This window comes from Nestor notabilis, unplaced genomic scaffold (genome assembly GCF_000696875.1).
Source record: "Nestor notabilis isolate BGI_N333 unplaced genomic scaffold, ASM69687v1 scaffold28347, whole genome shotgun sequence".
In the NCBI taxonomy this organism is placed as follows: domain Eukaryota; kingdom Metazoa; phylum Chordata; class Aves; order Psittaciformes; family Psittacidae; genus Nestor; species Nestor notabilis.
This window is the reverse complement of record NW_009938421.1, coordinates 8,274-23,760: the sequence shown is the minus strand read 5'-3', so window position 1 is coordinate 23,760 and position 15,487 is coordinate 8,274. Positions and strand designations below refer to the sequence as shown.

At 40.1% G+C, this 15,487-nt stretch overlaps 1 protein-coding gene across 1 annotated transcript in view; it reads right to left on the bottom strand.

Annotated features, from left to right (window-relative positions):
* Positions 1 to 13,733, bottom strand: part of PPEF1 (protein phosphatase, EF-hand calcium binding domain 1) — a 28,629-nt gene extending 14,896 nt beyond the window's left edge. The window contains exons 1-5 of the mRNA XM_010019308.1: positions 13,670 to 13,733; positions 9,625 to 9,752; positions 8,744 to 8,795; positions 3,035 to 3,207; positions 1,254 to 1,368 (exon numbers count right to left, since the gene is read on the bottom strand). Coding sequence (XP_010017610.1) covers positions 1,254 to 1,368; positions 3,035 to 3,207; positions 8,744 to 8,795; positions 9,625 to 9,752; positions 13,670 to 13,733 — 532 coding nt within the window. The remainder of the gene's footprint in view (positions 1 to 1,253; positions 1,369 to 3,034; positions 3,208 to 8,743; positions 8,796 to 9,624; positions 9,753 to 13,669) is intronic.
* Between the last annotated feature and the right edge of the window lie 1,754 nt (positions 13,734 to 15,487).

Sequence of the window (15,487 nt, the reverse complement as noted above, 5' to 3'; positions counted from 1 at the left end):
TATGTCCCTTCTGAACCCATTCTAAGGAATCCTTATATGGATGCAAACATTTCACATGTGTATTTAATCTGCATTATTAATTTGAAATTGAAAGAAAAAAGGGGAGAGGGATTTCCTTATTTTAAGGAAATTAACATTTTGGATCAATTATGTCTAAAAAATTATCTTTAACCTTTTGCAGAGATCTTTCTGGTTACAAAAGCTATTAGTTTCAGTGCAGGAACTTTAGATGCTGCTTACATAATGCAAATGCAATACTAAAATGCAATACTAACATATGTTTTGCATAGTAAGAATATGCTTAGAAGAACATGTAACAAACAAGCATTAAGTCTGTGTTGCCTTGATTTGGAGAGAGGTTTTGTTGGTTTGGTTTGCAAATTATTGCTTGTATGAAACCTCATTTAAACAAACCTTTTCCTGGCAATTAAAGTAGGTGCACAGCCACATCTTCAAAAGCATTATTTGTTTTGCATGTGTCATAGTACCCTTCCTTCTATCACTTTACTATTACACACAGCACATTGCTAACCAACAAGAGTTAACATCACCATTACTTTCTGTTTTGCAGCTACTATGTTCTGTGAGTCAGGATACTGCATCCCTTTATTCATGATTTACAGAAGTGTAACAAAATAGATGGGCAATGAGCTCTTAGTTCTTTACCTTGTGACACATCACATCACTCTGTGAGACTAATTTGTTGCTTGTATAAAGACTGATCCATCCTCTTGGGTCCCTTTAGAAATGAGGGTTTATTATAATTTCAATTTATACTAGATAGTCAGTGAAAGGCCTTGTTTGCCACCCCTATCAAGTCCTCATTAAAATCATTACTGAGTAAATTGTGATGGCAAAATCTTTTTCTCAGCAAGAGGAGAAAGCAGTGAGACTTGAGCCAGTGATCAAAATACTCTGTGGCATTTTAGAGATTTGTGCAGGAATATTTAAGTTACACTGCAGTGTTAGCTGAATTAATACTGACTCATTCAGAAATGTTTAATGAGAAAAGGAAAGAGTTGCTGAGGAACTTTCTTAAAATATACTTAGTGTGACACAGGAACCTTTTTTTGTTGTTGTTCCAACTTATGCATTTATAAGGAAAAAAGAAAAAAAAACAAAAAAAACAAACCAAAAACAAAAGCATCAAGAACTTTCTTGTAATGGAGACACTTGGAAATGTCTCTATCATTTTCTAACCTCTTAGAATACCACCTGATAGCCCAAAGCAGTTATCTTCTCTGGCACCTTACCACAGACAGTTATCTCCTTCGAGTAGGAAGTTGAAATACGGGTGATATTTGGCATCTCCTTGAGAACCCTCCTAGTTTCATATAGCAGCTGCAGTACGTAGTGGGCATGAAGCAGCTGTGAGGAAAAAAAAATGCAGGGAGAAAAGGAAGACTTATTAGAAGTAGCAAAACATCTGTTTGCTTTATTAATCTTGGTATTGCCAAGATTACTTACACTATAGACCTCCAGACCTGATGGGAGGCTGTATGGTTTAGTGTTGGGAATTAGGAGTGTTCATAGCTTTGCACTTGCTTCCCAGTGAATGGATGTAGAGCCCTTAATGAACTTGCTTTACATATTTTCCCATTTTATTTCTAGTGTACTGTTTCTACTCTTCCCATCTACAGAAAGGACAAAAAACTGAGTTTTACAGCATTGTGAATCATTGCATAAGGTCATCTGTTCAAAGCAACTTGAGGGGGGAGGAAAAAAAAAAAAAAGATCTAGCTGTGAGTTAAAACAAACAAAAGAAACCAATAAACAAAAAGAAAAAAAAGAAAAACAAAAAACCCAAACAACACAAAAAACACAAACCAACAAAAAAGAAAAAAAAAAAACACCACCCCAAAAGCCATAAACGGTATTTCAGCAAACTGCCAAAGTGAGAGGGAAACTCCAGCAAGAGTTATCTTCCTCCTCACTGTGAAGATGTTATGACAATGAAACATTGAAGCTCCTGGTCTTCTCTGCTAAAGTTTTTTATGAAAATTTTGTCAGTTTGTGATTCTTAAGGCATTTAATTCAAATACAACTCTGAGGAAATTTGGTAGATGAGACAGTTGAGCTATGGACTGACTTTTCAAGATTTGTTTTTAAAGAAAAAAAGAAGGCCAATTATATATAGTCATTTCCTTAATAAAATGCCAGCCATGGTAAGAGAAGAGAGAGCTGACAGTAAGGTGAAGTCTGGGTGGGCTCACTTGTCATGCACCTTATATTTTGCTACGTTTAAGATCAGCCTTCACAGAAAATTACAGAAAAAAAAACCCAAAACCCAAACCAAAAAACAACCAACCAGCATTATTTAGTAAATTAAAAAGCAAAACAGACCCTTGTCCTTTACATACAGTATATTGGTTCAGCACAAATGACCACAAGTTCAAACAATGCTGTGGCATGTAATGTTTCCCTGCCCCACCCTGTCTTGAAAAGGGCAGTGAAGGGGCTTCTTCAGGAACACAGAGAATCAGCAACAGCCTTCTCCGTGCCTTGGCAGCCACAGACAGTAAGCTCCTCAGATTTGTGCTCTCACCCTGTTCCACTACATTAGTGATGCTTTATATTCACTCTTCCATTATGGTGGAGTCTTGCACACTGGAACAAGGTGACCATCCAAGGAGCACTTTTAACGCAGAAGAAGATGGTAACTAGCTTAGGACACCTTCCCCAGTCTTGCACCCTCACTGATAACCCCTGCCTTGCAGCTGCTAATGGTTCCTATTTCACAATCACTGTAATCTCAGTGCCTGAAGAGGAGGTCCCAACTAGTCCCTGCTCCCTCCCTGGTGCTGGCTCTCGCGGTCATGCAGCCAAGTAGCGAGTCAAATCTGCGAACAGGTCTGTCTGAGAACTGACTGCTTTTGATTTTGTCATGGTAGCTTCAAGCTAGATGAGTTTTCCAAGACAGGTCACAATCCAACTAATTGTGGAGCTATAACTTGACAAAGATGTAAAATAAGTAAAAAACAAAACAAAACAAAACAAACCAATAAAACCAAAAAACAGACTACTTGTAGCTTACCTGTTCACTCTTGAAAGCATGAAGAAGAGCATTGGCATCATCAATAGTAAGAGGGACAGAGAGCCGTGGTCCATAATAGGAGTCTGGAACATCAATCTTCTTTTCAAATTCTGTTAAACATAAGTTTTCTCCTACCACCTGAGAAATGCAGGGGCTGGCAAGAATTTCAGAAACTGGAAAAGAAGGAAGAAAAGCAACAATGTAGAAACTCCACTGGTCCCCCATAGGGCTGTAAGAGCATGACTAGAAATGATGAAAGTAAATGATGCTTTACTTGCTGCAGTGTTATAAGTGGCCTTGTATAGTGGAAGAGCTCCAGGTCTCCCCAGATTGTTTCACAATACTAAAAACAATCAAACCAACCAAAAAAAAGCAAAACCTAACCAAACAAAAAAACAGGCAAAACCTCTGTCCCAATAGCCCGCAGCTGTGGTCAGGATGCATAACATTTCACATTAATGCTGTGGTCCAATCTGCTCTCATAGATAATGAGAAACCCAATATGCTATAGACTTTCTTCTCCTTCCTCCACAAAGCAAGGAGATTCCAAAGTCGTGGATGATCATTCAGTGACCATCATCTGTTTAATGTTCAGTATTACACTTCTAATACAGGTTTTAGAGATTCACTTTTATTTTCTATGTAAAATCTTTTAGGCTAAATACCAGCAGGTCAGTGATTATTTAAAACATCATCAATAGAATCCTACTTATTCACACTGGATTGCAAAGCACTCCTTTCTGATACAACTAAGACACAATGCCAGCTTTGGTTGGCTGCCATAAAACCACTGGATGAAATAAAGTAAATAAAACCATAGGGGTAAAAGTAGAGCATAGTTTCTAATTTTCCTGGAACATGGAGAAAGCAGGCACATGACTAATTACTTCAATATTTTCTTGACATTCCTTTGAAATGTAACTGAGTGAACAGTAGATTTCAGTGTTTTCTTCTTGCATATTGTCTTTATTATACATTATTCTAAAAGGGAGAACCAGACGCTAGAGGACAGTGTTCTGGCAGCTGCTCTTGCAGAGCTGCTCTTGTGAGATGATTGTTGTGAATGCTTTTTGCTGGGCTACAGGTAAGTTTTCTGCAACCTTAATTAGATGCAAGTGGAAATATAAATGCATTATTTATTGCTGAAGGAATACCTCTAGCTATGACTCAGAAGTCACAGCAGCTAAAACCGGCATGTAGCCTCATAAAATATGGGAGGCCAACAAATCTTGTAACTGGATAAAATCCATATTAGAAATAGATAACAGTAAACTTTTTATCAGTTCTGGATTAAAAAAGAAAGGAAAAAAAGCTTTCTTTAGCAGCTCTTCTGCTGTGAGCTGATTAGCACATTCAGTGTACAGCTATGTAAATGAATTAAGGCATCAAGAAAGAACAAGGTGCTCAGGGTTCATAGTTTCCACAATGTACAGTCTGATTTCCAGTCTTCCACCACAGTTACAGCTTTGTCTGGCCAGATGCCAGAACATCACCCATGGACTGAAACTGCTGGTTCCCTGATCACATACTGATCAGCCAAGCACATCTGCACCAAGTCCTCTCGCAGCTTTAGCAGCAGGTCTCTGGACAGCCTCTCCCTCTGTGCCCCACTTCTCAGGAAGTTGGTGGCTGCAGACCATGGAGCCAGTTTCTCAGACCACTCAAATTCCTAATTGCTTACCTGTTCTGGCCAGAGGCTCTCCTCATCTGACAAGATTCTTTCAGTCAGCTGTCTTCTCAGCATTTCAAGCCAGGCAGACATCTGCCCATGCCTGTTCCTACTCCAGCCCTCCCTTCCTGCATACAGCAGGCTACCCGTCCTTTTCTCTCTGAACATGAACCTGCCTTCCTCACAGCCTCTCTGCTGTTTTTGGCATTTAATCCAGGCTAGGAAACCCAGTCTCCTCCCCTGTAGGGCGTATCTCTGCAAAAGTACACCCCATTTCCCACTTTTGGATAAGTTGTCAAAAGCCAGTCATGGTCATTAGCCTTAGAAGGCACTTACATTCTCTTTCACCTAGATTTTAAGACTTCTTCCTGAACAGGATGACTGTCTTGTCTCAGAGCAGTCAGTAATGGGTGCCCTAATGCAGCCTGGGAACTGTCACTCTGGCCGATGAGTATCCCAGCTCACCACAAATCCCATGCAGGACTAATTCTAAAGGATTCATCACCTCTCTCATTTTAGTCATCCTCTACTTGAGGCTGTCAAGGCTCTTTCAGTACATATCAAAAGACACGGACACTTGGTGTGCCTAGTTCAGGCAGAGGTCTTAAGACAGAATTAAATACCCTCTGCCAGCATCTGCATCTCTCCACTGACTACAGGGAGCACAGGGAGTGACCTGCTTTGTACTCCAAAGGCACCAAGCGATCTAGCCCAATCTCGGTGAGTTGAGCCTTGCTATTAGACTCCATACAACCACAGTAGCCATACCCCATATTAAACATGAAAACCCAGAGTTACTTGGAGTCAGTTTGGCCACAGAAAGCCCAGGGATCTGGTTCTCCTGACAAGACCACCTCACCATGGGAGTTGTTCAAGGTAAGTCCAAGATGCCACTGCTAAGGATGTACTCACTACCATGATAACAGGCATCAGCTACTTCTGCGGCCCTGAAATAAGCTCTCTGTTCTGCGACCATCCGTGTGCCTTCAGACTAACTGTTGGGGTACCTGAGAGCACCTGATTCCTGAGCAGTGCTCTTACATCTGCCAGATACACCCATCAGGCCAAATCCAGAGGGACCTCGAGCCCACTAAGAGAATGAAGATTTCTAGAACACTCCAAACTTTCATTTCTTCACTCCATTCCTGGTGCTGTAAGCTGAAAGCGGCTGTGACTTATTCCGCGCTCCAAGAATCACTCTATGCAAAAAAGCCTTTGAAGGGTGTTAATGTTGTAAGGGAGGCATCATGGGGAGTGAAACTGCAGAAAACAGCACCTTTTTTTGTTGTTCCCTTTCAAAGGGAGGCTCTAGGAAGTGTGGCTCCTGCCCTGGTTGTCTTGAGAGGCACAGGGGTGCCTTAGACTTCCAGTTCCACTACTTTGCCCAGAACATGTTTACAGCCTTCTCACCCTCAATGCGCCATTCTAAAGAGTGAGTAAATGACTCACCTTTACCTGGAAAAGCAGTGTCCAGCTTTCTCTGTCCAGAGAACTTTCCAAGTTGGGGAGGGAGAAAAGTGTAAGGTGGAAAAGGTTTTAATTCTTACTTCTCACAAATCTTTGGAAAACAGCCTTTAATCAGAAGCAGACAAGACACATAGCTATGGAATATCCCCATCACAACTTAAACTGCACTGGCATCTTAAGCAGGATGAGAGGATGAAAAAAGCTTTAGGGTAAAACAGATAAACATTCACATCAAAACCACTACTGTGTTAATGAGGCAGTGGCTGCTTTCTGTCTTTGAAAAACATTCTGAAAGAGCAGATTAAAAAGAGGAAAGTGACAAGATGAACAGTGGAGACTGAGTAGTTTATAATGTAAAGGAAAAACAGATCACAAAATCTTCAGGTAGCTTTCCCATCACATACTGAGAAGAACAGGCAATCTATTCTCTGATAAGAATATTACATACTCTCTTTTTGGAGAGGGCTTTTGAACCATATGCTATCACTCAAATTTAAGTGAGCACACACTGATGAAAAACAAAATGCCAGAAAATAATGGGGTTTAGAAAATGCTTGAGAATAGCAACGCCAATTTGAAGTCCCTCTGCATGTTATGTTTATACTCACTGTGGCTCATCTCTTAAGACCATGATTCAGCAGAACTGGAAGCAGCTCATTAAGAATTATTCTATGCAGCACTGATTTTGCCTAAATAGATGGGCTAGCATGAGTGCTGCAAAGGTCAAGCAATTAGGAGGGGCAAGCAGTTGATCTTGAAGTAAAGAATGCACATAGCCAGTAGTTGGAAAACATAACCACACAACACAAATTTTATGTCCAATTTGTCAAGAACCGCCCCCCAGCAACCCTCCTTTGTATAGGTGACCTCAGCAGTCTCTCTATTAAACATGTACCTTACGGAATCTTTCCACTTCATTTTGGGTTCTGCTATCTGTAACCCGGGGAGTTAGAAAGGGGGAAATTAAAAAAAAAAAAAAAATTAAGTCAAAAATAAAGCCTTTGAAGCAGTTATCAAGTCTTACCAGCTTCAGTCCTGACACATGAGGGTTTTAAGCAAACAAGACAAAGGGGAGATTTACCATAAACCACACACTTTATCACGTGTTTCAGCCTTTTAACCATGCCTGCAACTCCCAACACCTGTAACACCAATAAACATGCCACCTAGGTAGCAGTGACAAGGGGCAGCTCACAGTACCCTCTGTCCCTCCGTGTGCACAGGTGGGGCCTGTGAACAGTCTATGCATGCAGCAGTGTGCACCAGCCATGTCCTGAGCCCTACCAAGTCACCTGAGGCACCTCACCTTCCTTCCTTCTGTCCACAGACACAGTTAATAAAGGTGGATAAATTATATCTAAAACAAGCAGTTGTAAAATTCTCTTTTAATACTATAATGAAAATAGAAATTAACACTAGTTTTCCAAATCTCAGACCTAGCACTACTATTTTCTTTCCCACTCAGGTGGAACATCTGAACTCAAGTGCACTAACAGCACGTAGAAGTAGATGAAGTGAGCAGTGTCTGACTGGATACGACTATTGTATCATCTGCCTTGGCTTTGGAGCAAGGATCAAACATGATTTCTTTTTCCACAGAGCACAGAGAGCATTAGGCACTCTGAAGTATTTAAGAGAGAAAAATTACCATTTATAATGATTGCCATTAGAACACTGACCCTTTTATGGATTTGATAGCGGTTTTATCCTGCTATCAAAGTTTCCTGTGCAAATTTTAATTGGAATAAAATGTGGCTGGACCAGATGAAAGAGAAAGGACATTCTCTTGTAATTCAATAGGAAGGGGACAGCCTCCTTCTTAAAATCACTGGGATTAGATCTATTCTCAATTTATTCAGGGAAGCCATGTTTGTTTTCTGGACTTAGAAATCACTTTCAGTCTGTCCTTCCTTTGAGCTTGACCTCAAAACTAAGTTTTGTCCAAGGATGCCAAAATACTTCAAGAATTACGAGTTATTCTTTGAATAACTGACATTTAATTGAGATGGTTTCTGAAGATTTACCTCCAGCACTGTAAATTTATTTCATTTTTAATCATTCACATATTGACACATGTTTTGCAGTGAAATCTAAAACAAATTAAATTAAAAAGTTATCCAGAACTGCTTCAGAGTTAGGAGGAGAGAAAAAAAATTAAAAAAAAAAAAAAAAAAGAGGGAACAAGAAGAGCAACCTCTTTGAAGGCAACTTCTTTGGTGCCCTAAACCAACTAGACACAGTTTCTTGTAGCTGAAGAAAACATGCATAGAAAACAGGAGTCAGTAAGACTACCATGAGAACAGCTTAAGGGCACTAACATATAAGCAAGCCCTTTGAGCACCTCTGACTATTCTCATAAAGACAAAGTATCTGTCCTGTCTTACATCTTGACTCACTGAATAGACATTGAGCAGAGTCAACACTTACAGAATCAAATTCTTATGACAGTATTTGGGAAATCAAACCTCAGCACAGCACGTGCAGCAGGCTGTCAACATCACATTGAAAATTAACTTTCTTCACATTGGGTTTTTCAGTCAGAATCTCCATATTACTTTGATTTTTACCCTTACCTGCATCAGATGGAGTACAGTGATCCAGCATGAATGTAAAAAAGTTGGACAGCTGAGCACAGAAAAGAAAAGAACACTGATCAAAGAGCAGAAACATCCTCTTTCCTTACGCACTTACTAGCAATTTCCCATTTAGGGGGACCTAAGACACCTCTGTATGATCCCATAGTATCAGCCTGCAATAACGATACAACCTGTGTCCTATTACAAAAACTGCTTACTGCTTTCCTTCTTTGCTATGAATTAGCAGATTGACACTACATGAATACATAAAAAGTTCCAGGGCTGTATCAGTGCTGGTGAACATTTTTGGGTGTACTTCATCTTGTCCATCATTCAGATTATTTGCATAGGCTTCCTTTGGAGTCTCTAGAAAGATACTGCTACAAACACCAAACTGATTTTAGACACTGATGAACACAAAGCCCTAAAAGTTCCTAATTCCCTGTATTCACCCTAAAGGAAGCTTCGTCTGACATGCTGAGACTGATATCCCTGTTGCACATCTTGCCTCATAGACGCAGTTAATCACCCATAGGGGATACCTGCAGTTCCTGGCTAACAGAGCTGTTATACAGGAATCTCTAACCTAGAAATAGTTGTATGGGCAGAATGGTGTCCTGCTGCTTATGTAGTTTTATACACACACACACACACACACACACACACACACACACACTTGCACACATATATATACATATATATGTATGTATGTGTACACACAACCTAATTAGTTTATGTGTGAGGCAGGAAAGCAGTTTTTATACATAGGACAGACTTGTAGGGAGAAATAACAGCACACCCATTTGGGGTTTTTTTGTTCAACTTAGTCCTCTAGTATAACGTAAGTGCTGGTACAGGAAGAATTGAAGATTACAAACCTGTAGCTGATCTTGCTCATCAGCATATTCAATGGACTGAAAGATGCTCAGAGAATAGCGGCGCCTCATCTCTAGCCGGGCCATTCTAAAGCGGTACCAATTCTGGATGAGGATAGCAGATCTAATGACTGTCAAAACAGAAAGCAATGGAGTACATATGGATGCAGAGTAATTTGCCTACAGGCCCCAGTCACACCACAAACGTATCACATTCCCTTAGCTGCTCAGATGGAAGTTTAACAAGCAGAAAAACATCTGATGGCACAAAAGAAGTCCTGGGGTGGGCACTGTCCCATGGGGAGAGCTCCTCACACCTATGTAAAGCAGTTAATGCTGCATGAACAGTGGACACCAGCAAGAGTTGTGCAGGGGGCCAGGAGCTCCAGGAGCTAATGCTCACTTGATCCCTCCCCATCATGCCCACAATGCCCCCTGCTATTTCTGGTACACAAAGTGCAGCACCTCTGAGGAGCCAGGGCACTACGACCAAGAAGACAAGAAGAAAGAAGGGCAAGTGTACCCTCAGCATTACCACTGATCACTGCAGCTTCGGCAGAACTGGAGGGAGGAGTGAAAGCAGAAGACTAGAGGGGCTGTGCTCAGCCTGAAATAACCATGATCTTGGGAGAGGAGGAGCAGATGAGCTCAGCAGTAGCTTCTGTTTTTCACAGTTTTGACTCTTCAGTGCTTTAACGGTGCTCATCCAGAAAGATCAACTAACTTTGAGAAAAGCATTCCTCAGTCACTTGTAAACTGTTTCTTTAAGATCAGCTAGAGAGGAATAAATGCACCTTTCAGTTACTTAGGGCATATGTAAGTATGGATTTATCATCCAACAGAGGACACCATTTGTTATACAAAATTGAAATAAAATGCAGCTACTGCCTTGAAGATAGAACAGCTGAAATAATGGCTAATTCAAATCTAGACATTTGCTTAAAATATGGTCAGAAGGAGACTCAGTATTAACATGCTTAGCCCTACAGAACACTAACAGGGGCAGAGAAGGGGTATTACATGCATCACTGTATAATAGCAAGAGGAAGACAGAGCAGAGGGCTATTGGCTCCCTACACCTCTCCCAGTGCAACCACACCACCACCACCATATCCTTGCCTGGCAACAAAAAAATAGAGCAAGGTAAGAGGTTGCTCTCAAGAGATGCCACGTTTACTTACTTAACGTTAAACATAATTCTTGTATTTTTTCATACCTCTTTTTCCCTGTACTCTCAACAGGATACTGGTAAATAAGTAGAGAGGGCCAGAAATGTCAAGCCTTTACCTCTAGCCCTGCAGCTAACACGTCACTTCAAGGAGTTTGCTAAGGAACGCAATGCTGAATGCCTCAGCACAGGACACAGAAAAAAAACCAAAACTCTTTATGCTTCTGATCTTGGGGGAACAAATCAAAGCAGCTACAGGGCAACTCTATAGAAGGTACAAAGGCCAAAATAATACACTGATCTTAGCTCCTGACACTTCTAAGAACTAGAGTTCATTTCTGAGCAAATAAACAGATGATCAAGAGACGCACAGAAACACAACTGAGACATTCTCCTGAGTATCTGAGTTTGACCCTATCACCACTGCAAAGCATTGCAAATTCACAAAAAAGAAAAAGAGAGGAAACTAAAACCAACACTAATGACTTAATATGAATATGTTTCTATTTTATTACAATTGCCAAAATGCACAGCTGATACTGAAAAGCAAAAGTAGAATTCATACCAGTACTTTTTCTCCCTGCAAAACTGCAAAGAAAAGCTCTGTACCAGAGGTACAACAGCTCACACGAGTCAATTATTTTAGCTGATCACAAATGCCAAGAATTTTGAGACTAGGATGAGTGGCACCCCTGAGTGAGAATTATCTTTTTTCTTAAACTGACACTTATGCAGGTAAAAAAAAAACTCTATAGAAAAGTGATTCTATTAATAAATGCGTAACATTAAGAAAGCTTTTTTTTTTTTTTTTAATAAAAATGCTTACAAGTGCCATAACAGCATGGTTTTTGCTTATTTTACCATTACTAAGTATACAGTATTGTTAAAGTGGTAAAGTTTTCTAGTCCAGACAAGGCCAAAAATCAGCAGAGACCCTCAACCAACAGCTACCGTATCCACCCTACAAAAATCTTCCTGCATGAAGGAAATGCAATCCTTATATGACTAAGCACATCCTTTATACCCTACATAAGCTCTGAGATATTTCTTATTTTCTGTCCTTTCTGGAATTCACCACCACATACCAGAAAGCCTGACACATCACAGCACAGCTGTCACCAGTTTTTCTCTTTAGAAGATTACCTAAGGGGCAAAGCACAGCCACCAGCACAGAAACTGATTTCCAGCATCAGAACATTGAACTTCCCATTATTAAAGCCCCCCCCGGTTGCTTAATGGTCCTGAACACTTAACACAGCACAATTCCACCGGTATCATGTAAGACAGATATATACCCACCTCTATGGTTAATGTTGCAAATCTAACAGAATATTTTGGGTTGGTTTGGGGTTTTTTTTTTTGTTTGGTTGATTGGGTTTTTGGGGGGTAGGGGTGTTGTTGTTGTTTTTGTTGTTGTTTTGGAGGTTTTTTTGTATTTTTGTGGAGGTTTTGTTGGGTTTGTGGGGTTTTTTTAATTGTACTTATTACAGTGCTGTTATTCTCAGGACTGAATTAGAATATGATTTTCAGACTAGGCTAAACTGTATCTGTAGAAATAATTATCAGCCACAGAAGGTGTCTACCCCAGCAAGTACCTGTTAAATTCATGTTATTTATGCATTAGAGGGACGTACAGCCTCAGGCTGCAGACAGAATGATGGTTCAGCATCATTTGACTGCTGCTGAAATGCAGGAAGAATATCATGCAGCAACTGGAGAGGACAAAACATTGTCAAGCACATAACAAAAACATAAGGCAGTTTTAGGGTAGCGAAGCCTGGCTCCACACCAATATGTATTGATGGTTGTAAACCAAGAAAGAGTACAACTCCTTATGCCTGCTCCAAGCTTTTGTACCTTCAGAAATGTCCCCAACTAACTTGTCTCTGACACCTTGCAAGGCACATATATACACAGTATGCAAATCCTAAAGGGAAGGACCGCTTCTTAGAGGTAGGTCTGAGACTCCAGGTGCTTCCATTCTACTTCCACTGCTGTGACACAGTGCTGATGCTACTGTGACAACCAAGCAGTGCACACAAAGCTGAAGGTTACCCTTAAACCGGTCAGCTTGGATCCCTGTAAGTGCTCTTTCTTCTTAGTTGCCAGTTTCTTGTGACTTGTGCCCCGGCTTAGTAGCCAAAAAGAGCCCTCCTTTTCAACCATGGCTTGTCAGCATAATAATCTCCTAAAACTATGCATACTGCCACATAACATGGTTCCCTGAAGACCCCTAAATTGCACTTTAATGACAAACCTTGAAAGACAACACAAAGGGTCTGAACAAAGGTCTGAGCTAATTCTGGAACCCACATGCCTGTGCAAAGCCTGGTGTGGTATGATTAAAAGCAGGGGGATAAGGCATTAGATTTCTAACTGAACGTTTAACCAGGTACTGTGGAGATTTTTGACTTAGTGACTGACGGAGAATTGCAGGCCAGGCACTTTGTATGGCAGAAAACTGATCCTAAGAGTCATTATAATAGCTCTGCTTTATTACACTTATTTCTTAACCAGAGTCACCCACCAGAAGGGAAACTGGGACAGTTTGCCCAGAAATCCTGTGTTGTAAAAGGCTCTAAAAGTTCCCCTTCAATACCTTAATCCATATATAGTGACTCAGCAGCACAGACACATCTGAAATTTAGGTTCTGCCCCAGATGCTGTGCATCTTTTTCCAGTCCGTAGATGTTCAAGGTGATCTACAGTTGCCTTCTGACATCAGCCAGCATCTAAAAGCTATGCATTCTTCTAAAAAGAAGATAAAGTAATTTTTTTAAATAAGTATTTTTACAACAGGACCGGGGGGGAAACTACTTTGCAGTCCTCTTCTGATGTTAGATAACAACCCCTGACCCTGAAGACAAAGGCAGCACTCACCTTTCTCTGATGTTCTGTCAGCTACAGAACTGCTGCACCCCATGGTTCCAATGATGCTTCCCATCAGTTTTAATTGCTGCTGATATGAAGCACCTGTCTTTCAGCTGTTAGCATTACACACATTTCCTGTGTTCAGTGATGAGGACTGTACTCCTCTGGGCTCTTCCTAGCACTGCTGGGGGGGGAGAAAAAAAAAAAAAAAAAGCATTTGACAACACAGAATCTAAAGTAGCTACAACTCATAAGAAATTACTGTACAACACATCCTGCAAAAACTGGACCTGATGAACTGTACTTGGTTCCTTTTTCACATCTGATTAGTATCAGCTTGCATTCAAGACTGAAGAACTCAGTAATTAATACAGTTTACTCCTTACATGTTAGCTGGAAGTTAATGTGAACCTGTGAATTCCTGGTAGGAACAAGAGTAGCAGGGACAAGAGACTACAGAAGCATGCTATTCTTCATTCTTGTGATTTGAAAATCGGAACTGCAGAATTCTAAGGACTTTAAACTACATCTGATACTACTGTGAAAAAAAAAACCAAACAACCCAAACCTCACCCTCGTAACACTCTATTGCTTTGAAAAGTGCCCTACCACTCCATTTATCACTTTTCCCTCAGTGTTACCACCATCAAATTTAAAAATTGAGACAGTGACATAGAAATTGCTTCATTATCAGATTTTATTCAAATAAACCATCCAATTTTCTGTTGCATTTCTACTGAAACATTGGTTTCATCAAATAAATGAACAAAGTACATTTTGCAGTATGGATTTTTTTTTTTTTTCTCCTGGTACTTGCTCAGCTCTTCACTAGATGCTATCATTCACTAACGCAACACACTTCCTAACCAAGTTCAAATGAACACAATTCCCCCGAAATACAAAACAGGTTAATTTTTAAGTAACAAGAAAGTCACTGATCCTCTTATAGACTGAACTTTGTAGGAGCTAAAGATTTCTTATATGATCACACTGATCCCTCTCCCTCCCTGTCTCCAAGGATACGTTTCTCTCTAGCATGTCTGATGTTTAAATTATTGCATTTGTTGATTTGTTTCATTGATATTCCTTTTGAGTTTTAAAACAAAGAAATTCATCAGCATAAGATGAATGTTTAGCTACTATTATTTTCTTTTGCCTTTGATAGTAGAAGTAAAAATAACAGGATAAGACAGAAAAACAAATGGATAACTAACCTATTTTTAATCTCAATAGTTAAGGTATTTATTGTTGCAGGACTATTTACAGTGTTGATATATTTTATTATATTCTATAATGTCATGTTATGTTATATTTATATTGCAGAACTCTTTATAGTTGTGGGGCTATTTTTCAGGGTCCCACAACACAAGGGCATCCTATAGTTAAGATGGGTCTGCCACCTTCTGAGCCAGTATTTATTTCAGGAAAGAAGGATTTTCATTTTTTTCCCCACAATGGACTGCTTTTCTTCCTTCTGAAGGAGCTATCATAAAATCCAAAAAGTGCTGTAACGTTAATTTTGAGCCAATCAATGGCTATGTCAGCACCAGACACAGCAATGATATTGCTAATAGCTCAAATTTGTCTTCTTTCCAAACAGCTGTTGTTCTCCTGAATACTATCTCCTCACTTATCCTCTTAGGACAATAAGATTCAGTGTTAGTCCATCTCAAACTAGCCAGCCATGACTTGAACTGTGAACCAAGAGCAAAATAGAGCATACAGTCTAAGTCCGGTTGCAGCAAGATATCTTCAGTGTGTGCCTGGCAACTGGGTAATGGGAGCCCCAAACAGAACCATCATGCTTCTCAGGACTCCATCCAAGTC